A 23818-nucleotide genomic window follows, 5' to 3' on the forward strand; every position below is an offset into this window, starting at 1 on the left:
GATCCAATCTTATGCCAAGTTCACAGCGTTACTATTGACTATTCAAGTCAGTGAAAGAAACATCATAAACAGATGACAGGCAGGAAAAGCTGCAGTTACATGGCAGTATAGCAAGTCATGAACTCCAACCACATAGGGGATTTATCAACACATCTGCACCAGTTTTTTGGTGTAAAAGTCACAAATTTTGATTCTCACCATACAATTTGCAAATTTTCAGCCTCTCAACACTTTTCAAAACAGGTAAAAAATATTTGCGGGTTTCTGTGAAAAGTGAGTGTGGGTTAGTGGGAGGAGCCTTCCATTGACAATCAAATTTACTAAAATTTGCCCACAAAATGACAGCAGTAGATTTCTATTTCTAGTGCACAGACAGCTAAATATGCGCCAAATGTATTAATAGGTTTGTGTCTTTTAATTAACTCCAGTCCATTTTAGTTTAAAGAGATTCTGTGATGTCCTGTGCCCCCATAAACTAAAGTAATGGGCTCATAGGAGATACATTGCTGATTCTGAGATACCTTTCTTATATTTACTTTTCTCGTCATTCGCACTCTGATCACCTGCAGACCGACGTGCATGTTCAGACATATTGTTGACAGAATGCCACAGGCTGCTGCAGTCAATCACAGACCGCAGAGGCTGACCAGAGGTGCGGCGCTGGAGCCACGTAACCTTGGTACATCTATAATTTTTGGGCATAAAGCACTTAAAAACATATATATATTATCTTGAAAAAGCCATTTAAAGAAAATTGTGAACAATTTTTATCTTTTACCTATAAATGTAATAATGTTTTCGTCTTGCAGGGCTGCACCATCTTCTTGGGTTCAGAAATGAGTGTTAGAGCTGTCAGAGATGGTAAGGACACCTCTTCTTTCTTTCCCTGCCAACACTGTGTACATTAACTGATCCCTTCACATGCGAGAATTCACACAATCCAATGTCCTGATAAGGAGGAGACTTCTACACATTCAGTGTAAATTCTGCTTGATCGAACGGCAAATGAGAATTTGTTTGCTTCTTACACATAATTCAGTTTCTGTACCCAAAAAACTGAACAATGTATCGGCCCATATAAACAGGCAGCCGGTCACTTATAATTGACTGCCTGCTTACTGTGAAGTCATCCCGTGTAAAAAGACCCTTAAAGCTATCACCTCCAATGAGATCTGTAATAAAAGCAATGACTGCACAGAAGAAGGGACAATGAGTTCTAATGTGTCATTTTTATACTTACACTTCCTCTTTCCTTGCTGTGGATGGGGGTAAGAATACAAATAACACCTTGGAACTCAGTGTCCTTTCTTCTGTCAAGTCATTACTTTATGTCAGGGCTCAAACCCGGGACCTCTTGCTGAGCCATCCAAGCCACTGCACAAGCTCCCCTGCGTACCTTGACCTTGTTTCCAGATCCTACTATCCAGCCCCTGTTTTATCCTGTTCCTGACTTACTATAAAAGCCTAGCCCTGACACTCCTTCCTTGTGTGATTATTGTGCTCCAAGCCTCCGTCTAGTTCTACTTCTTCCTTCTCCTCTGCTGTTCAACTGAGAACTCCCATTGCTGACCCCTGGCTTCTCTTGTGACTACGCTACCCTCCTCATCCATCTGTACTATGAACTGAGACCTCCTGTTGCTGACTCCTAGCTATTCCCTAACTGCTCTCCAGACCTACAGCTACTCCACCTGAGGCTCCACCCTAGTGCCTGAAACTGCTACACATTACTTTAGGCTGTTGTTGCAGCGCGATGCCCACGACTTGGAGGTGGGTCCTAGTTGACATCACAATGTCAGCGCCTGTCATTTGGTGCTCAGTGCCGATGTGTAAACCTGGGTCTGCTCTTGTGGGAACTAATTGGTCTGAGGGGATGTTGGTTCCCCTGTCAGGGTAATAAATCAGTACAGCATCAATCAAAGCCCACCCTAAAATCCCATGGTCGACGGTAAGGAAAAACACCACACACAGGTCTGGTATGCTTCCCTGTACAGGAGGAATGCCGAGTGACTTTACTGGCTTACACAGGGTTTTATACCCTCCTGTTGCAACACAAAGCATATAGCATCTCATTGGTCCAGATATATAGCATCATCATATATGTCCATAATACTGTCCATAGCAAAAATTAATCAGACATGCAGCTGTATCAATCACATGTTCCTTATTCGCAGCAGACACTTCTCTTTTTTCCTTCAGACAAGATGTTGCAAGTTCCTTAAACTGCCAAGCTAATCGCCGTTGTATCTTGCTCCTCTTTATAATTTTCCAAGACACAGTCTTCTTCGCCTTGCAAAAGCTCTTTTTCATATCTGATATGATTTTTTGAGAATGCATAGATATTACGTATTTTGAATATTAAGTTTTTTTGTCACAAAGCATTGCATAAAATTTGCACGCAGTTATAAAGATGTAAAAAAGAAAACATATAGCAATATATACACGTGCCCTCACACCCCAGCTAGCCAATCAGCCTTTTTTTTTGTAGTATATAGATTCTGGGTCATCCTGTCAGAGGAGACCAGTTATTCCTCCGTTAGTTGGCGTTCTAGTCCAGTCCACATAGAATCATAGAATAGTAGAGTTGGAAGGGACCTCCAGGGTCATCGGGTCCAACTCCCTGCTCAGTGCAGGATTTATGAAATCATCCAAGACAGATATTTGTCCAGCCTTTGTTTGAAGACTTTCATTGAAGGAGAACTCACCACCTCCCATGGTAACCTGTTCCACTCATTGATCACCATCACTGTCAGAAATCTTTTTGAATATCTAATTTGTGTGTCCTTCCTTTCAGTTTCATCCCATTGCTTCTAGTCTTTCCTTGTGCAAATGAGAATAGGGCTGACCCCTCTGCACTGTGACAACCCTTCAGATATTTGTAAACAGCTATTAAGTCTCCTCTCAGCGGTCTTTTTTGCGAGCTAAACATTCCCAGATCTTTTAATCTTTTAAGATCATAGGCCATGATTTGCAGACCGCTCACCATCTAACTAACTCTTCTCTGAACTTGCTCCAGTGTGTCTATGTCTTTTTAAAGTGGGGTGCCCAGAACTAGACACAGTAGTCCAGATGAGGTCTGACTAAGGAAGAGTAGAGGGGGATAATTACCTCACATGATCTAGACTCTATGCTTTTCTTAATACATCCCAGAACTGTGTTTGCCTTTTTGGCTGCTGCATCGCATTGTTGACTCATGTTCAGTCTATGATCTATTAGTATACGCAACTCTTTTTCACATGTGCTGCTGCTTAGCTCAATTCCTCCCATTCTGTATGTGGTTTCTTCATTTTTCTTGTCCAGATGTATGACTCTGCATTTCTCTTTGTTAAATACCATTTTGTTAGTCACTGCCCGCTGTGCAAGCTTTTCTAGATCTTTTTGAATACTCTCTCTTCCCTAATGTTAGCTATCCCTCCTAGCTTTGTGTCGTTGGCAAATTTGATCAGTTTCCCATCAATTCCCTCCTCCAGATCATTTATAAAAATGTTGAACAACACTGAGCCTAGAATAGAGCCTTGTGGTTCCCCACTTAATACATTTTTCCATTTTGATGTGCAGCCATTTATGACCCCTCTTTGAGTAGAATCACTCAGCCAGTTGTGAATCCACCTAACAGTTTGCTTGTCAATCCCACATTTGGTCATTTTTTCAATAAGTATAGTATGAGATACTTTGTCAAATGCTTTACTAAGGTCAAGATGAACTATATCCACCGGATTTTCCTGATCAACCCAGTCGGTGATACTGTCATAAAAGGAATTAGATTTGTCTGGCATGGCTTGTTTGTTACAAACTCATGCTGGCTCTGGTTATTTACTCCATTTTCATCCAAGTACTTGAGTACATCCTGTTTCATAATTTGTTAAAAGATCTTTCCTGGTATAGAATTCAGGCTCACAGGCCGGTAGTTTCCTGGATCCACCTTCTTCCCTTTTTTGAAGATAGGGACAAAATTTGCCCTTTTCCAATCTTCTGGGACTTCTCCTGTTTACCAGGAATTTTCAAAGATTATGGTGAGTGGTTCAGCAACTACCTCTGCTGCTTCCTTTAGTTTCCTGGGATGTAATTCATCTGGACCTTAAAATTTGAATTCATTTATGTTAGTTAAGTGTTCCCTCACCATCTCTGCTTATAGATAGCCTGCATTCTTTTATTCCGCCAATATCACAGGGAAGATCAGTTGATGTTCCATCTACTTTCTGAGAGAAAACAGATACAACATAGGAATTTAAAAGTTCGGCCTTCTCAGCATCATTCTTAACCAATTCACCATTTTCATCTTGTAAGCATCCAATAGCATCTTTGACGTTTCTTTTGCTTTTGATATACCCCTAAAATACTTTTTTTATTGCTTTTCGCCTGTGTTGCAAGCTTCAATTCATTATTAGCTTTAGCTTTTATGACACTTGCCCTACAGTTTCTGCAGACCACTTTATATTCTTCTTTAGATATTCCCCCCTCTTTCCATTTGATAAACATATTTTTCTTCATTTTTAAGGTGTGCAAGTTCTGCGTTCATCAATCCTTGTTTCTTTAACTGCTTCCCATTTTTCCTTCTTTAGGGATTGTTAACGATTGTGCTTTGAGACTCTCATTTCGCAATATTTCCCAACCTTCTTGGACATTTCTGTCCTTAAGAACATCCAGCCGTTGGATTCTTCCTACCCTCTTTTCGAGTTCGTTGAAATCTGCCTTTCTGAAATCCAACCTTGAGGTCTGAGTTTTCTCAGGTCTTTCTCCCCTTTTTATCCAAAATTCAAGGATAGCATGATAACTGCCTCCTAAGGTCCCAGGCACCCTTACTTCCTCAACCATTTCCTGCCTTTTGGTAAAAATTAGGTCCAAGATAGCAGATCCCCTTGTTTTCTCTTTGACCTTTTGGAAGATAAAGTTGTCAGCAATGGCGGATAAGAATTTGTTGGATCAATTACTTTTACCTGAGTGAAATCATCAGCTGGTTAAGTTACTGTTCTTAATTCAATTTGCTTAGGATTCCATCTGCGTCTTGGTACTGCAGAGGATTATTGTATTAACATCTGTTAACTGCTGCTTCCCTTTTTAGAATCTAGGGACAGCCAGGTAGGCCACTGGGTTCTGGACATAGGGCCGCCCTCATTATATATGGTTCCATAATCTACGTTTTATGCTGTGTGTATATCCATCCTATTGCACAGGATTTCCTTAGTATTGGAGATGGTGAAGAGAAAAATGGGATGGGTAAAGGCGCAGCTGACCGAAATATAAAGTTCAATACAATACAAGAAGTAAGCTCAGCTTGTCCATTTTATTTTATACTAGCATTAAAAAATGTGTTTTGGGGCAACGCCCCTACCTCAGTTATAGCTGGGGATACACTATGACAGATAACAGGAAGGGCGTTGCCCCGAAACGCGTCTTTTCATGCAAGTATAAAATAAAATAGAAAACTCATATCATAAGCTGTTGGGTCTTGAGGACTGGAGTTTAGAACACTGCCTTAACGCTCTTTTACATGGAATGAGTGTCGGGCAAATGATGCCTGATATTCATCCCTGTGTATATTTGCTCTCGTGCTGTTATACAGGAGCTAGTAGTGCTGGCTTGCTTAAAGTGCATCCTCCATTCAGTGTAAGCAGCAGTCGTTCAACACTCAATGACTGCTGCTTACACTGAACGGCTTGTTATTTGGTTTTCGGCAATGCTGAAACTGAATGACTGGACAACTTTCATCCAGTCGTTCAGTCTTTGCATGTATTTACGGGGGACAACTATCATTCAAAACCCCAGCCCTATTAAAATGAATGGAGTGCCAACAGCTCATGCTCGACCAGTGCCGCATTCATTCGGAGGTCATCAGATGTTACTCCCAGAGTGATAGGCAAAGAAGGACACAGACCCATATTCTTGAGATCAACGAAGCCTCAGCGTTGAGATGCCCACCAATCAACAAATTATCCCCTATCCCATGGACATCCTATAGATAGCAAAAAACTTGTGGTCCTGGTACAAATCCTTTAAAGTATCTGACAGGGTTTATCATTGCGGAAACTGCTACGTGTTGTGTTCATGTTTAAATGGGTTAAACCTGTAGTAAAATACACATGTGTGGAAGTGATACAGATTTTTTCTGCAGCATTAACCAACCTTACTGAGGACGTCCTCCAGGATGGATACATTTTTTTTGTCCCACTTTCACCACAAAATAGCCTAACTTGGAATTTTAAAGTGATTTGACTGAAGCAGACGACTTCTACCCTTTCTGTCATTCTAGAAAAATACAATAAGGGAATTTATAAGGTACCTATGTCAGTTTTCTGGCATAAAGTTGTAAATCTTGGTGCATTTTTTGAGCAAAAACTTTTGACTTATTTCCATTTTATGTTACACTTTGCATTTAAATAGTGGGTGTGGCTTATGAGGAAGTTGTGGCTTTCCAAAGCCAATAGATTTACTATAACATATGCCAGAAACAATTCACTTTCAGGCTCCTGGATTCCACATTATTTTACTTACAGACTAGAGATGAGCGAACGTACTCGTCCGAGCTTGATACTCGTTCGAGTATTAGCGTGTTCGAGATGCTCGTTACTCGTGACGAGTACCACGCGATGTTCGAGTTACTTTCATTTTCATCTCTGAGACGTTAGCGCGCTTTTCTGGCCAATAGAAAGACAGGGAAGGCATTACAACTTCCCACTGCGACGTTCAAGCCCTATACCACCCCCCTGCAGTGAGTGGCTGGCGAGATCAGGTGTCACCCGAGTATAAAAATCGGCCCCTCCCGCGGCTCGCCACAGATTTATTCTGACATAGAGGAGGGAAAGTGCTGTTGGTGCCGGAGCTGCTATAGGGAGAGTGTTAGGAGTATTTTAGGCTTCAAGAACCCCAACGGTCAATCTTAGGGCCACATCTAACCGTATGCAGTAGTGTGGAGGCTGCTTTTTGCAGTGTTGCACTTTTTTTTTTTTTTGCATATCGGCCGTGCAGAGCATTGCGCCCTGCAGTAATTATACATACTCCAGGACCAGTAGTGGTGGTGAGGCAGGGACAGAAGACATATATTGTGAGGCAGGGACAGAAGACATATTGATTGAATATAGGCAGTGGGCCTTTCCAAAAACATTTGGGAAAAAAAATCTATTTGGGCTGCCTGTGACTGTCCTCAGTGTACTGGGTCTGTGCTGGGTGTAGTAGTCCTCCTAAATCATACGCAGTCAGCTAAGTGTTACAGCAGGCTTGCGCAAAATTATTTCCTGGCTCTGTGTTGGCTGTTACATCACCGCTGTATTCCAGTCCACAGTGCAACAGTCTGCAGTTATTTTACATACTCCAGGGCCAGTAGTGGTGAGGCAGGGACAGAAGACATATATTTATTGAATATAGGCAGTGGGCCTTTCCAAAAACATTTGGGTAAAAAAATCTATTTGGGCTGCTTGTGACTGTCCTCAGTGTACTGGGTCTGTGCTGGATGTAGTTGTCCTCCTAATACATACGCAGCCAGCTAAGTGTTACAGCAGGCTTGCGCAAAATTATTTCCTGGCTCTGCTGTGCATTCGGTAAGCGAAGTCAGCCTCCTACCACAGGCCAATAAGCGGCACATTTAATTACAGCGTTCTGTTTCTGCACTACTGGTAATACAGCATGCTGAGGGGTAGGGGTAGGCCTAGAGGACGTGGATGCGGGCGAGGACGCGGAGGCCCAAGTCAGGGTGTGGGCACAGGCCGAGCCAGTGCGGTGGCCAGGGGTAGAGGCAGGGCCAGACCGAATAATCCACCAACTGTTTACCAAAGCGCCCCCTCGCGCCATGCCATCCTGCAGAGGTCAAGGTGCTCTACGGTGTGGCAGTTTTTCACAGAGACGCCGGACGACCGACAAACAGTGGTGTGCAACCTTTGTCGCGCCAAGATCAGCTGGGGAGCCACCACCACCAGCATGCACAGGCACCCCACAAGGTGGGACGAAGGCCGTTCACCGCCTCCGGTTTGCACCACTGCCTCTCCCCCTGTGCCCCAACCTGCCACTGAGATCCAACCCCCCTCTCAGGACACAGGCACTACCGTCTCCTGGCCTGCACCCACACCCTCACCTCCGCTGTCCTCGGCCCCATCCAGCAATGTCTCTCAGCGCAGCGTCCAGACGTAGCTAGCGCCACTGTTTGAGCGCAAGCGCAAGTATGCCGCCACGCACCCGCACGCTCAAGCGTTAAACGTGCACATTGCCAAATTGATCAGCCTGGAGATGCTGCCTTATAGGCTTGTGGAAATGGAGGCTTTCAAAAGCATGATGGCGGCGGCGGCCCCGAGCTACTCGGTTCCCAGTTGCCACTACTTTTCCCGATGTGCCGTCCCAGCCCTGCACGACCACGTCTCCCGCAACATTGTACGCGCCCTCACCAACGCGGTTACTGCCAAGGTCCACTTAACAACGGACATGTGGACAAGCACAGGCGGGCAGGGCCACTATATCTCCCTGACGGCACATTGGGTGAATTTAGTGGAGGCTGGGACCGAGTCAGAGCCTGGGACCGCTCACGTCCTACCCACCCCCAGAATTGCGGGCCCCAGCTCGGTGCTGGTATCTGCGGCGGTGTATGCTTCCTCCACTAAACCACCCTCCTCCTCCTCCTACGCAACCTCTGTCTCGCAATCAAGATGTTCAGCAGCAGCACGTCGCCAGCAGTCGGTGTCGCGCGGCGTGGCAGCACAGCGGTGGGCAAGCGTCAGCAGGCCGTGCTGCAACTACTCAGCTTAGGAGAGAAGAGGCACACGGCCCACGAACTGCTGCAGGGTCTGACAGAGCAGACCGACCGCTGGCTTGCGCCGCTGAGCCTCCAACCGGGCATGGTCGTGTGTGACAACGGCCGTAACCTGGTGGTGGCTCTGCAGCTCGGCAGCCTCACGCACGTGCCATGCCTGGCCCATGTTTTTAATTTGGTGGTTCAGCGCTTTCTGAAAAGCTACCCACACTTGTCATACCTGCTCGGAAAGGTGCGCCGGGTCAGCGCACATTTCCGCAAGTCCAAGACGGACGCTGCCACCCTGCGCACCATGCAACATCGAATTAATCTGCCAGTGCACCGACTGCTGTGCGACGTGCCCACACGGTGGAACTCTACGCTACACATGTTGGCCAGGCTCTATGAGCAGCGTAGAGCTATAATGGAATACCAACTCCAACATGGGCGGCGTAGTGGGAGTCAGCCTCCTCAATTCTTTACAGAAGAGAGGGCCTGGTTGGCAGACATCTGCCAGGTCCTTGGAAACTTTGAGGAGTCTACCCAGATGGTAAGTGGGGATGCTGCAATCATTAGCGTCACCATTCCTCTGCTATGCCTCTTGAGAAGTTCCCTGCAAAGCATAAAGGCAGACGCTTTGCACTCGGAAACGGAGGCGTGGGAAGACAGTATGTCGCTGGATAGTCAGAGCACCCTCATGTCTATATCTCAGCGCGTTGAGGAGGAGGAGGAGGGGGAGGAGCATGAGGAGGAGGGGGAAGAGACAGCTTGGCCCACTGCTGAGCGTACACATGCTGCTTGCCTGTCATCCTTTCAGCGTGTATGGCCTGAGGAGGAGGAGGAGGAGGATCCTGAAAGTGATCTTCCTAGTGAGGACAGCCATGTGTTGCGTACAGGTACCCTGGCACACATGGCTGACTTCATGTTAGGATGCCTTTCTCGTGACCCTCGCGTTACACGCATTCTGGCCACTACGGTTTACTGGGTGTACACACTGCTCGACCCACGGTATAAGGAGAACCTTTCCACTCTCATTCCCGAAGAGGAAAGGGGTTCCAGAATGATGCTATACCACAGGGCGCTGGTGGACAAACTGATGGTAAACTTCCCATCCGACAGCGCTAGTGGCAGAAGGCGCAGTTCCGAGGGCCAGGTAGCAGGGGAGGCGCAGAGATCAGGCAGCATGTACAGCGCAGGCAGGGGAACATTCTCCAAGGCCTTTGACAGCTTTATGGCTCCCCAGCAAGACTGTGTCACCACTCCCCAGTCAAGGCTGAGTTGGCGGGAGCACTGTAAAAGGATGGTGAGGGAGTACGTAGCCGATCGCACGACCGTCCTCCGTGACGCCTCTGCCCCCTACAACTACTGGGTGTCGAAGCTGGACACGTGGCCTGAACTCGCGCTGTATGCCCTGGAGGTGCTTGCTTGTCCTGCGGCTAGCGTCTTGTCAGAGAGGGTGTTTAGTGCGGCTGGGGGAATCATCACGGATAAGCGTACCCGCCTGTCAACCGACAGTGCCAACAGGCTTACACTCATCAAGATGAACAAAGCCTGGATTTCCCCAGACTTCTCTTCTTCACCAGCGGACGATACCTAAGCAATACGTAGGCTGCACCCGCGGATGGAAGCATCGTTCTCTATCACCATCAAAAGCGGGGACATTTTTGCTTCATCAATCTGTGTATAATATTCCTCCTCCTCCTCCTGCTCCTCCTCCTGAAACCTCACATAATCACGCCGAACGGGCAATTTTTCTTAGGCCCACAAGGCTCAGTCATATAATTTTTCTAAACAATTTTTATACGTTTCAATGCTCATTAAAGCGTTGAAACTTTCACCTGAACCAATTTTTATTTTAACTGGGCTGCCTCCAGGCCTAGTTACCAATTAAGCCACATTAACCAAAGCGATTAATGGGTTTCACCTGCCCTCTTGGTTGGGCATGGGCAATTTTTCTGATGTACATTAGTACTGTTGATACACCAATTTTTTGGGGCCCTCGCCTACAGTGTAATCCAATTAATTTTTTGCCCACCTGCATTACAGCTGACGTTACATCAGCTGTGTTGGGCACTGCAATGGGATATATTTATGTATTGCCGGTGGGTTCCAGGGAGCCACCCATGCCGTGGGTCCACACGGAGTTGTAACTACATGTGTCCACTTCTAAAGAGCCCCAGTCTGACTGGGGCATGCAGTGTGGGCCGAAGCCCACTTGCATTAAACATGACATTACCTCAGCTGTGATGGGCAATGCAATGGGATATATTTATGTACCGCCGGTAGCTTCCTGGCACCCACCCATGCTGTGGGTCCACACGGAGTTGTAACTGCATGTGTCCACTTCTAAAGAACCCCAGTCTGACTGGGGCATGCAGTGTGGGCCGAAGCCCACTTGCATTAAACATGACATTACCTCAGCTGTGCTGGGCAATGCAATGGGATATATTTATGTACCGCCGGTGGCTTCCTGGCACCCACCCATGCTGTCGGTCCACACGGAGTTGTAACTACATGTGTCCACTTCTAAAGAACCCCAGTCTGGCTGGGGCATGCAGTGTGGGCCGAAGCCCACCTGCATTTAATCGGACGTTACCTCAGCTGTGATGGGCACTGCAATGGGATACATTAATGTACCGCCGGTGGGTTCCAGGGAGCCACCCATGCTGTGGGTGTACACGGAATTCCCATTGCGGAGTTGTACCTGCCTGTGACTATTTATAAAAAATCGCGGTCTGACTGGGGCATGCAGACACTTTGACAGAATAAATAGTGTGTGGCACATAGGTTCCCCATTGCTATGCCCACGTGTGCAGCTCCTGATGGCGGTGGCACAGGATTATATTTCTCATTGCTTCTGTACAGCATTGTGGGCTATCGCCCCACCCCTTTTAAGGAGGGTCGCTGCCTAGCCGTGCCAACCCTCTGCAGTGTGTGCCTGCGGTTCCTCTGGCAGACGCACTTATAAATAGACATGAGGGTGGTGTGGCATGAGTGCAGCTGAAGGCTGCGCAGGGACACTTTGGTGTGCGCTGTGGACACTGCAACGTGCCGGGGGGTTGGGGGGGGGGTTGGGCAGCATGTAACCCAGGAGAAGTGGCAGTGGAGTGTCATGCAGGCAGTGATTGTGCTTTGTTAGAGGTAGTGTGGTGCTTAGCTAAGGTTTCCATTGCTAATGAGGGCTTTTCAGAAGTAAAAGTTGTTGGGAGGGGGGGGGCCCACTCTTGCCGCTATTGTGGCTTAATAGTGGGACCTGGGAACTTGAGATGCAGCCCAACATGTAGCCCCTCGCCTGCCCTATCCGTTTCTGTGTCGTTCCCATCACTTTCTTGAATTGCCCCGATTTTTACAAATGGAAACCTTAGCGAGCATCGGCGATATACAAAAATGCTCAAGTCGCCCATTGACTTCAATAGGGTTCGTTACTCGAAACGAACCCTCGAACATCGCGATAATTTCGTCCCGAGTAACGAGCACCCGAGCATTTTGGTGCTCGCTCATCTCTATTACAGACACACCGAGAGGCAAAAGATGTGCCAAATGTATTAAGAGGGGTGCACATCACTAAAGTAGGTGCACTTATTTCATCGCACATTATATTTAGGCAGGTGTATTAAGCGCCTCTCAATAAATCTGGGCAAAAATGTCTCATCCTATCAGTTTGCTGGTGATATAGAACTGTCTCTCTGAGCTTAGGCCTCATGTCCTCATGACCTTTATTACTACCCCTATAAATGCATATCATACTTCTCATATGAAATTTGTGGCCTGTAGCTAGTTTGATTATTGTTCTTTATTATGGAAGAAACATTATACTCCATATCCAGAACATGCCCATTCTGAACCGAGTCCACCTTCCATCAGTCAACTCCCTTAAGCAATTGCTGGCTAATCTAGGTGACCTTTGTGGCTGCCTGGAGTAGAACTGTACTTAGGAAGCTGCTGTTTAGCTTATATTTCCCCAGAGACAAGGTATAGTTCACTCATTATGGCCAACCACAACTAATCTGCTTGCTTATAAGTGTGATGATCAAGCCTTACCAACATTCAGTCATTAACACTTAAGAAATAGGTGGTGGGTGAGCTCTTTCCTTTTATCTGTTTACTGTGTCCACACCACGATGCCCCTTTCTGAATATCCCACCTTGGCCCTCCTTCTTCCTAATACCTCTATACCCATTAGTATTTTCCTGCTGATACGTCTCCTCTACTTGTGAGACAAAACCCCATCTTTGTCCCTTAGGTCCATTTGAGACAGCTGATCATACAGCCAACACATCTTGTCCCTAACTGAACCTGCTATAGATGTGTGGCACCCCTTATAGTTGTTCACTTTGAGCCCCCAAGTTAATGCTTCTTTTCCTCAATTGCCATGTTTCATAACTTTTTAGTCCTCATACACTTCTATGCATCTCCAATGACAATGGAAGTTCACATCCCCTCGAAGATGTCAAACAAATGATAATTAAATTGAGTCACTTCAAATGATGGTAATTTATCCTAATATGATGCTCAAACAACAAAACCTGCTGTTATTAGTTGTGCTTCAAATATAAGGAACTAGCAGCTAAGAAGGATCATCTGGAAGTATTAAGTAATAATGGATTTCCGCACTTTGGATGATTTCTACTTGTTAGAAGGGTCATTTGGAAACGAGCAGATGACAGAGGGCCCCCCTGCTGGGACCAGTACTGATCAGCTATAATCTGTGGGGAAACCTGTCAATAAGTGTCCACTTTCCCTGAAGCATTGCAGAGTGTCCATTCATATCAATGGGATGTCTGTGTAATACAGGAAAGGACGGTTCCTCCAGAGAAAGAGAGGCACTCTTTATGACTGCTCTACACTCCGACCAATTTATAAGAAACCTGAGCAGAGGACCCCCGATCTGTTATTAATTATCTGTCACCATTCTGTCCTAGTTATGGGTAACACAATATAGAGACGGCTGCACAGTGAAGATATTGTGCTGTGTAGCTAATAGCACCTAACAGAGACTTTACTGGGCTTATAGTCATGAGCTCCACCACCACTGGGACCTGCGAAGTGCTGCTTATCAACATGTATACTAACAAGATCAAATAAGAAATATCTAATGTAATCACTAGAGATGAGCGAGCACCAAAATGCTCGGGTGCTCGTTACTCGGGACGAAATTTTCGCAATGCTCGAGGGTTCGTTTCGAATAACGAACCCCATTGAAGTCAATGGGCGACCCGAGCATTTTTGTATTTCGCCGATGCTCGCTAAGGTTTCCATGTGTGAAAATCTGTGCAATTCAAGAAAGTGATGGGAACGACACAGCAACGGATAGGGCAGGCGAGGGGCTACATGTTGGGCTGCATCTCAAGTTCACAGGTCCCACTATTAAGCCACAATACCGGCAAGAGTGGGGCCCCCCCCTCCCAACAACTTTTACTTCTGAAAAGCCCTCATTAGCATGGCATACCTTAGCTAAGCACCACACTACCTACAACAAAGCACAATCACTGCCTGCATGACACTCCGCTGCCACTTCTCCTGGGTTACATGCTGCCCAACCCCCCTCCCCCCTGCACGACGCAGTGTCCACAGCGCACACCAAACTGTCCCTGCGCAGCCTTCAGCTGCCCTCATGCCACACCACCCTCATGTCTATTTATAATTGCTTCTGCCATGAGGAGGAACTGCAGGCACACACTGCAGAGGGTTGGCACGGCTAGACAGCGACCCTCTTTAAAAGTGGTGGGGCGATAGCCCACAATGCTGTACAGAAGCAATGAGAAATATAATCCTGTGCCACCGCCATCAGGAGCTGCATACGTGGGCATAGCAATGGGGAACCTATGTGCCACACACTATTCATTCTGTCAAGGTGTCTGCATGCCCCAGTCAGACTGGTAATATGTACCTTAACAGTAACCGCGTTGGTGGTAATGTGGTGGTGACTGCGGACCTAGTAGCGCGGTTTTATTTTGTTGGTTTTCGGAATGTGGCCAGGATTAAGTTGGCCGTGGCGGGGGATGTTTTTGAGGCACTACGTGTCCTCTCCACGTGTCCGTGGTTATATGCACCTTAACAGTAACCGCGTTGGTGGTAATGTGGTGGTGACTGCGGACCTAGTAGCGCGGTTTTATTTTGTTGGTTTTCGGAATGTGGCCAGGATTAAGTGGGCCATGGCGGGGGGATGGTGGGGGGGCTCTCTTGTTGTGTCGGTAAAGGTGAAATTCTTGGACTGCCACCAGACGAACCAATGCAAAGGCATTTGCCAAGAATCTTTTCATTGTTGGAGGAGGAGGGGGATGTTTTTGAGGCACTATGTGTCCTCTCCACGTGTCCGTGGTTATATGCACCTTAACAGTAACCGCGTTGGTGGGAAATGGCCTCGCCGCCATCATGTCTTTGGGAAGCCTCTGTTTCCACACCCCAGAGACATACCATTAGCAGCGGTATAGGCAGAGCCCATAATTCGTAACATTTCAGCTGTAGCATTAGGACAGGCCCCACTAACATATCACTAGCAGCATTATAGGGGGAGCACAGTATTAGTTCCATTTCAGTAATAGTAGCACTCAAGACAGGCCCCAATAACAATTCCGAAGCAGCAGTATAGTGGGAGCGCAGTCTTCGTTCCATTTCAGTAATAGTAGCACTCAAGACAGTCACCAGTAACAATTCCGAAGCAGCAGTATAGTGGGAGCGCAGTCTTCGTTCCATTTCAGTAATAGTAGCACTCAAGACAGGCCCCAGTAACAATTCCGAAGCAGCAGTATAGGAGGAGCATAGTCTAAGTTCCATTTAAGTAATAGTAGCAGCCTACACAGGCCCCAGGAACAATTCCGAAGCAGCAGTATAGTGGGAGCGCAGTCTTAGTTCCATTTCAGTAGCTGCAGTATAGCCAAGGCCCAAGTTACATTTATGTAGCTAAAGTGTAGGCCAACCCCACACACCTTTCTGTACCATGAGTGCAGGCGAAGAACATAGAAATTGCTATGATTACACTGTAGGTGAGGGCCCAAAAAAATTGGTGTACCAACAGTACTAATGTACCTCAGTAAAAATTGGCCATGCCCAACCAAGATGGCAGGTGAAACCCATTAATCGCTTTGGTTAATGTGGCTTAAGTGGTAACTAGGCCTGGAGGCAGCCCAGTTTAACGAAAAATTGTTTCAAGTTAAAGTTCCAACGCTTTTAAGAGCCTTGTGGCCCTAAGAAAAATTGCCCGTTCAGCGTGATTACGTGAGGTTTCAGGAGGAGGAGCAGGAGGAGGAGGAGGAATATTATACACAGATTGATGAAGCAGAAATGTCCCCGTTTTGGATGGTGAGAGAGAACGATGCTTCCATCCGCAGGTGCAGCCTACGTATTGCTTAGGTATCGCTGCTGTCCGCTGGTGGAGAAGAGAAGTCTGGGGAAATCCAGGCTTTGTTCATCTTGATGAGTGTTAGCCTGTCGGCACTGTCGGTTGACAGGCGGGTACGTTTATCTGTGATGATTCCCCCAGCCGCACTAAACACCCTCTCCGACAATACGCTAGCCGCAGGACAAGCAAGCACCTCCAGGGCATACAGCGCTAGTTCAGGCCACATGTCCAGCTTCGACACCCAGTAGTTGTAGGTGGCAGAGGCGTCACGGAGGACGGTCGTGCGATCGGCTATGTACTCCCTCACCATCCTTTTACAGTGCTCCCGCCGACTCAGCCTTGACTGGGGAGCGGTGACACAGTCTTGGTGGGGAGCCATAAAGCTGTCCAGGCCCTTAAAGACTGTTGGACTGCCTGGGCTGTACATGCTGCTCAATCTCCGCACCTCCCCTGCTACCTGGCCCTCGGAACTGCGCCTTCTGCCACTAGCGCTGTCGGATGGGAATTTTACCATCAGCTTGTCCGCCAGGGTCCTGTGGTATAGCAACACTCTCGAACCCCTTTCCTCTTCGGGAATGAGAGTGGGAAGGTTCTCCTTATAGCGTGGGTCGAGCAGTGTGTACACCCAGTAATCCGTAGTGGCCAGAATGCGTGTAACGCGAGGGTCACGAGAAAGGCATCCTAACATAAAGTCAGCCATGTGTGCCAGGGTACCTGTACGCAACACATGGCTGTCTTCACTAGGAAGATCACTTTCAGGATCCTCCTCCTCCTCCTCCTCAGGCCATACACGCTGAAAGGATGACAGGCAAGCAGCAGGGGCACCGTCAGCAGTGGGCCAAGCTGTCTCTTCCCCCTCCTCCTCATCCTCCTCATGCTCCTCCTCCTCCTCCTGAATGCGCTGAGATATAGACAGGAGGGTGCTCTGACTATCCAGCGACATACTGTCTTCCCCTGCCTCCGTTTCCGAGCGCAAAGCATCTGCCTTTATGCTTTGCAGGGAACTTCTCAAGATGCATAGCAGAGGAATGGTGACGCTAATGATTGCAGCATCGCCGCTCACCACCTGGGTAGACTGCTCAAAGTTTCCAAGGACCTGGCAGATGTCTGCCAACCAGGCCCACTCTTCAGAAAATAATTGAGGAGGCTGACTCCCACTGCGCCGCCCATGTTGGAGTTGGTATTCCACTATAGCTCTACGCTGCTCATAGAGCCTGGCCAACATGTGGAGCGTAGAGTTCCACCGTGTGGGCACGTCGCACAGCAGTCGGTGCACTGGCAGATTAAAGCAATGTTGCATGGTGCGCAGGGTGGCAGCGTCCGTGTGGGACTTGCGGAAATGTGTGCAGAGCCGGCGCACCTTTACGAGCAGGTCTGACAAGCGTGGGTAGCTTTTCAGAAAGCGCTGAACCACCAAATCAAAGACGTGGGCCAGGCATGGCACGTGCGTGAGGCTGCCGAGCTGCAGAGCCGCCACCAGGTTACGGCCGTTGTCACACACGACCATGCCCGGTTGGAGGCTCAGCGGCGCAAGCCAGCGGTTGGTCTTCTCTGTCAGACCCTGCAGCAGTTCGTGGGCCATGTGCCTCCTATCTCCTAAGCTGAGTAGTTTCAGCACGGCCTGCTGACGCTTGCCCACCGCTGTGCTGCCACGCCGCGCGACACCGACTGCTGGCGACGTGCTGCTGCTGCTGACACATCTTGATTGCGAGACAGAGGTTGCGGAGGAGGAGGAGGAGGAGGGTGCTTTAGTGGAGGAAGCATACACCGCCGCAGATACCAGCACCGAGCTGGGGCCCGCAATTCTGGGGGTGGGTAGGACGTGAGCGATCCTAGGCTCTGACTCTGTCCCAGCCTCCACTAAATTCACCCAATGTGCCGTCAGGGAGATGTAGTGGCCCTAGCCGCCTGTGCTTGTCCACGTGTCCGTTGTTAAGTGGACCTTGGCAGTAACCGCGTTGGTGAGGGCGCGTACAATGTTGCGGGAGACGTGGTCGTGCAGGGCTGGGACGGCACATCGGGAAAAGTAGTGGCGACTGGGAACTGAGTAGCGCGGGGCCGCCGCCTCCATCATACTTTTGAAGGACTCCGTTTCCACAACCCTATACGGCAGCATCTCAAGGCTGATAAATTTGGCTATGTGGACGGTTAACGCTTGAGCGTGCGGGTGCGTGGCGGCGTACTTGCGCTTGCGCTCCAACAGTTGCGCTAGCGACGGCTGGACGGTGCGCTGACAGACACTGGTGGATGGGGCCGAGGACAGCGGAGGTGAGGGTGTGGGTGCAGGCCATGAGACGGTAGTGCCTGTGTCCTGAGAGGGGGGTTGTTTCTCAGTGGCAGGTTGGGGCACAGGGGGAGAGGCAGCGGTGCAAACCGGAGGCGGTGAACGGCCTTCGTCCCACCTTGTGGGGTGCTTGGCCATCATATGTCTGCGCATGCTGGTGGTGGTGAGGCTGTTGGTGGTGGCTCCCCGGCTGATCTTGGCGCGACAAAGGTTGCACACCAGTGTTCGTCGGTCGTCAGGCGTCTGCACTCTCAGTGAAAAACTGCCAGACCTTAGAGCACCTTGGCCTCTGCAGGGTGGCATGGCGCGAGGGTGCGCTTTGGGAAACAGTTGGTGGATTATTCGGTCTGGCCCTGCCTCTACCCCTGGCCACCGCACTGCCTCTTGCAACCTGCCCTGCTGCTGCCCTTGCCTCCCCCTCTGAAGACCTGTCCTAAGTAGGCGTTGCAAACCAGGTGGGGTCAGTCACCTCATCGTCCTGCTGCTCTTTCTTCGAATCCTCTGTGCGCTGCTCCCTCGGACTTACTGCCCTCACTACTACCTGACTGCAAGACAACTGTGTCTCATCGTCATCGTCCTCCTCACCCACAGAAAGGTCTTGAGACAGTTGGCGGAAGTCCCCAGCCTCATCCCCCGGACCCCGGGAACTTTCCAATGGTTGGGCATCAGTGACGATAAACTCCTCTGGTGGGAGAGGAACCACTGCTGCCCAATCTGAGCAGGGGCCCGAGAACAGTTCCTGGGAGTCTTCCCGCTGCTGAGCATGTGTCATTGGAGTGGAGTGAGGAGGCTGGGAGGAAGGAGGAGCAGCAGACAGAGGATTCGGATTTGCAGCAGTGGACGGCGCAGAACTGTGGGTGGACGATAGGTTGCTCGAAGCACTTTCTGCCATCCACGACAGGACCTGCTCACACTGCTCATTTTCTAATAAAGGTCTCCCGCGTGGACCCATGAATTGTGCGATGAATGTCGGGACGCCAGAAACGTGCCTCTCTCCTAATCGCGCAGCAGTCGGCTGCGATACACCTGGATCAGGAGCTTGGCCTGTGCCCACACCCTGACTTGGGCCTCCGCGTCCTCGGCCGCGTCCACGTCCTCTAGGCCTACCCCTACCCCTCAGCATGCTGTATTACCAGTGATTTGATTTCCCAGGCAGGAAAGAAATTGGCGCAAGCCTGCAGGCCAAATATACTTTTTTCCCTTTTTTTTAAAAGGAAAGGCCCACTGCGTCTATTCAATGAATAATAAGTTTAATAACTGTGTTGTGCCCCTGCAAATGTGTCACAGAACTTTAGTGTTGCAGAGTTATTAACTAGAGCAGAGCAAGGAATTTCACAGGCAGGAAAGAAAGTGGCGCAAGCCTGCAGTCAACCGTAGCTGGCTGCGTCTGATTATTTTTACGTTCTCCGCGCAGCACACACGTACCCAGAGCCCTTAGGACTGACAGAGGCAGGCCAAATATAATTTTTTCACTTTTTTTAAAAGGAAAGGCCCACTGCGTCTATTCGATGAATAATAACTGTGTTGTGCCCCTGCAAATGTGTCACAGAACTTTAGTGTTGCAGAGTTATTAACTAGAGCAGAGCAAGGAATTTCACAGGCAGGAAAGAAAGTGGCGCAAGCCTGCAGTCAACCGTAGCTGGCTGCGTCTGATTATTTTTACGTTCTCCGCGCAGCACACACGTACCCAGAGCCCTGAGGAGTGTCAGAGGCAGGCCAAATATACTTTTTTCCCTTTTTTTTAAAAGGAAAGGCCCACTGCGTCTATTCAATGAATAATAACTGTGTTGTGCCCCTGCAAATTTGTCACAGAACTTTAGTGTTGCAGAGTTATTAACTAGAGCAGAGCAAGGAATTTCACAGGCAGGAAAGAAAGTGGCGCAAGCCTGCAGTCAACCGTAGCTGGCTGCGTCTGATTATTTTTACGTTCTCCGCACAGCACACACGTACCCAGAGCCCTGAGGAGTGTCAGAGGCAGGCCAAATATATTTTTTTCCCTTTTTTTTAAAAGGAAAGGCCCACTGCGTCTATTCAATGAATAATAACTGTGTTGTGCCCCTGCAAATGTGTCACAGAACTTTAGTGTTGCAGAGTTATTAACTAGAGCAGAGCAAGGAATTTCACAGGCAGGAAAGAAAGTGGCGCAAGCCTGCAGTCAACCGTAGCTGGCTGCGTCTGATTATTTTTACGTTCTCCGCGCAGCACACACGTACCCAGAGCCCTGAGGAGTGTCAGAGGCAGGCCAAATATACTTTTTTCCCTTTTTTTTTAAAAGGAAAGGCCCACTGCATCTATTCAATGAATAATAACTGTGTTGTGCCCCTGCAAATGTGTCACAGAACTTTAGTGTTGCAGAGTTATTAACTAGAGCAGAGCAAGGAATTTCACAGGCAGGAAAGAAAGTGGCGCAAGCCTGCAGTCAACCGTAGCTGGCTGCGTCTGATTATTTTTACGTTCTCCGCGCAGCACACACGTACCCAGAGCCCTGAGGAGTGTCAGAGGCAGGCCAAATATACTTTTTTCCCTTTTTTTTAAAAGGAAAGGCCCACTGCATCTATTCAATGAATAATAACTGTGTTGTGCCCCTGCAAATGTGTCACAGAACTTTAGTGTTGCAGAGTTATTAACTAGAGCAGAGCAAGGAATTTCACAGGCAGGAAAGAAAGTGGCGCAAGCCTGCTGTAAAACGTAGCTGGCTGCGTCTAATTTTTTTACGTTCTCCGCGCAGCACACACGTACCCAGAGCCCTGAGGACTGACAGAGGCAGGCCAAATATACTTTTTTCCCTTTTTTTTAAAAGAAAAGGCCCACTGACTATATTCAATCAATAATATATGTCTTCTGGCCCTGCCTACACAATTCTGTCCCTGTAGTATCAATGCAGGGTGCAATGCTCTGCACAGCCGATTTTGAGGAAAAAAAAAAATGCAACACAGCTAACAGCAGCCTGCACAGTACTCCACACGGTTAAATGTGGCCCTAGAAAGGACTGTTGGGGTTCTTGAAGCCTACACTCACTCCTAACACTCTCCCTGCCTAACCACCACTTCTGTCCCTAATGCAGGGTGCAATGCTCTGCACAGCCGATTTTGAGAAAAAAAAAAAATATCCACTGCTAACAGCAGCCTGCACACAGATAGATGTGGCCCTAAGAAGGACCGTTGGGGTTCTTGAAGCCTACACTCACTACAAACACTCTCCCTACAGCAACTCCAATACAACTGGACTTTCCCTCAGCTAACTCACAAGGCATCTGAGGCGAGCCGTGGGAGGGGCCGATTTTTATACTCGGGTGACATCTGATCTCCCCAGCCACTCACAGCAGGGGGGTGGTATAGGGCTTGAACGTCACAGGGGGAAGTTGTAATGCCTTCCCTGTCTTTCAATTGGCCAGAAAAGCGCGCTAATGTCTCAGAGATGAAAGTGAAAGTAACCCGAACACCGCGTGGTACTCGTTACGAGTAACGAGCATCCCGAACACGCTAATATTCGCCCGAGCATCAAGCTCGGACGAGTACGTTCGCTCATCTCTAGTAATCTCCTCCTAATTGTGCTGCTAAGTTACACAGTGATTTCCCATTAGTGGTCAGGAATATTATACATCAGGTGCCATCAGTCCATTGCAGGTTCTAGAAGACATCATTCTTGTGTCTCCTTCATTTCCTAGATGATGATGATGAGACCCAGCGGTTTCACCAGCAACTTTGTCAGTATGAAGACCATGCAGTGAGGATGATACATAAATATTTCCAAGATGATCTGCACCACATTGTGGAAAACTTGAGTCCTATTTCTCTCTTGGATCAACTAAGGTCCCGAAATATCCCTGATATTGAGGTGAGTGGAGATGAACCACTGGTGTTGTATACAAGAGTCCCATGTGTCATAGAAACAGTTTAGTCCAGGTGAACATCCTGCTGTCTCCAAGGGGCTAAGTTACAATTGTGCCTTATTTCACAAAGTAAAATGTTTACTTCCAGTTTAGTAGAAGGCAGCAGCTTAAACTTAGGGCTTGGGCATAAAAGCACATTTTCTTGCATATGCAAAAAAAACCCGCTGCTGTAAAAAAATGTGTGAACAGGTAAAGTTTCATATGCGCAGCACATGAAACTTTGCCCGTTCACTGGAGCAGCTGTGCTTGGAGAAGCACAGCTGCTCCACGATGGTCCCCTCATCACTGAACACTGTGACAGCACTGTCACAGTGTTCAGTGGTGAGGGCACTGCAGCGGGGATGAAAGAATCCCCTGCTACAGCTGTCACAGCTGTGGCAGAGGAGTCCAATGCTATCCTATTGCTTTCAATGGGGCCGGCGATGCTGCCGCCCCATTAAAAGCAATCGGATGAAGGCAACCCCTGCATGGATTTTTGGGGAAGGGTTTGAAATATAAGCTCTTTCCTGAAAATAAACCCTAGCTGCTTTAAAAAATAATAAACCACCTCTTTGGCGCTGTCCAGCTCTGTCGCCTTATTTTCCCTGGCTCCCCTTCACTATTCTAAAGCATTTTCTTCTGGCCGGGGATTTAAAAATCACTGCCTCCTGGAAGCGCTGCCTCTAATTGGCTAAGTGCTGTGACCAATCAGAGACAGTGCTCAGCCATTCATTGAACTCCCATAGGAGCCACTGGAAACTACTACTCAAAACGCACCTATGCTCTAGGTTCTTTTATAAGCATTCTTTTTACACAGACCTAAAACACGCTTGTCTGAGCGAGCCCTCAATGAACAGCACTTCAAAAGCTTATAACCTAGTCTATGTGGAGTATTTAGAACCTTCCCTGCATAGATATTATGCATTTGCAAGTATACACACCCTTTGGTATGTCATTTGACATTTAGCTCTGGGGTCTCCCATTTGTCTCGGTCATCCCTAAGATATTTCAACATCTTGATTTGAGTCACCTCTGGTAAATTCAGTTGATTGGACATAAAATACCCCCCTATAGCGAGAATGAAGGTTGTCAGCAGCACAACTAAAGAACCAATAGTGAGGAAGCTATGTATCTTGGTGCGCGCTCCAAAAAGGCTTTGCCTCACAAACCTTCAATAGTGCAATAAAACATAGGTGAGGAGCAGCACTCAGAAACTCAATCAGATCTTCATTGAAATAAAAGTAGTAACTTTATGTTCTCCATCAGTAAAATATATTGCAACGTTTCAAACCAAACATGGTCGTTGTCAAGCATACAGACATAGTGCCAACCATACATATATATACACAAACAAAATACCCAACACCGAATCATTAACGTACACACCCACTTCTCCTTTACCTTCATTGGCTGTGTGTGTCTCACGGCAGGTGTAGGAGCTCCAAAGTAACAAGCATCATCAGATGGCATCCGGGATGTTGATGTATGCACTGCGCATGCACAAGTTGTAACCAATGGTACTGGGTATATCCCCTGACACAATCATAGTGGCCGAAGGTTCCTGATGCGCAAGCGCAAACCACAGAAGGACTTGCGAGAGTGGGAACATCT

At 48.0% G+C, this 23818-nt stretch overlaps 1 protein-coding gene across 1 annotated transcript in view; it reads left to right on the top strand.

Moving 5' to 3' along the window:
• Positions 1-824: 824 nt before the first annotated feature.
• Positions 825-23818, top strand: part of LOC136633216 (NACHT, LRR and PYD domains-containing protein 12-like) — a 120958-nt gene continuing 97964 nt past the window's right edge. Inside the window, exons 1-2 of the mRNA XM_066608763.1 lie at positions 825-861; positions 22004-22173. Of these exons, the coding sequence (XP_066464860.1) occupies positions 837-861; positions 22004-22173 (195 nt within the window). The 5' untranslated portion in view covers positions 825-836. The remainder of the gene's footprint in view (positions 862-22003; positions 22174-23818) is intronic.

Source organism: Eleutherodactylus coqui, chromosome 6 (genome assembly GCF_035609145.1).
Source record: "Eleutherodactylus coqui strain aEleCoq1 chromosome 6, aEleCoq1.hap1, whole genome shotgun sequence".
Classification (NCBI taxonomy): Eukaryota; Metazoa; Chordata; class Amphibia; order Anura; family Eleutherodactylidae; genus Eleutherodactylus; species Eleutherodactylus coqui.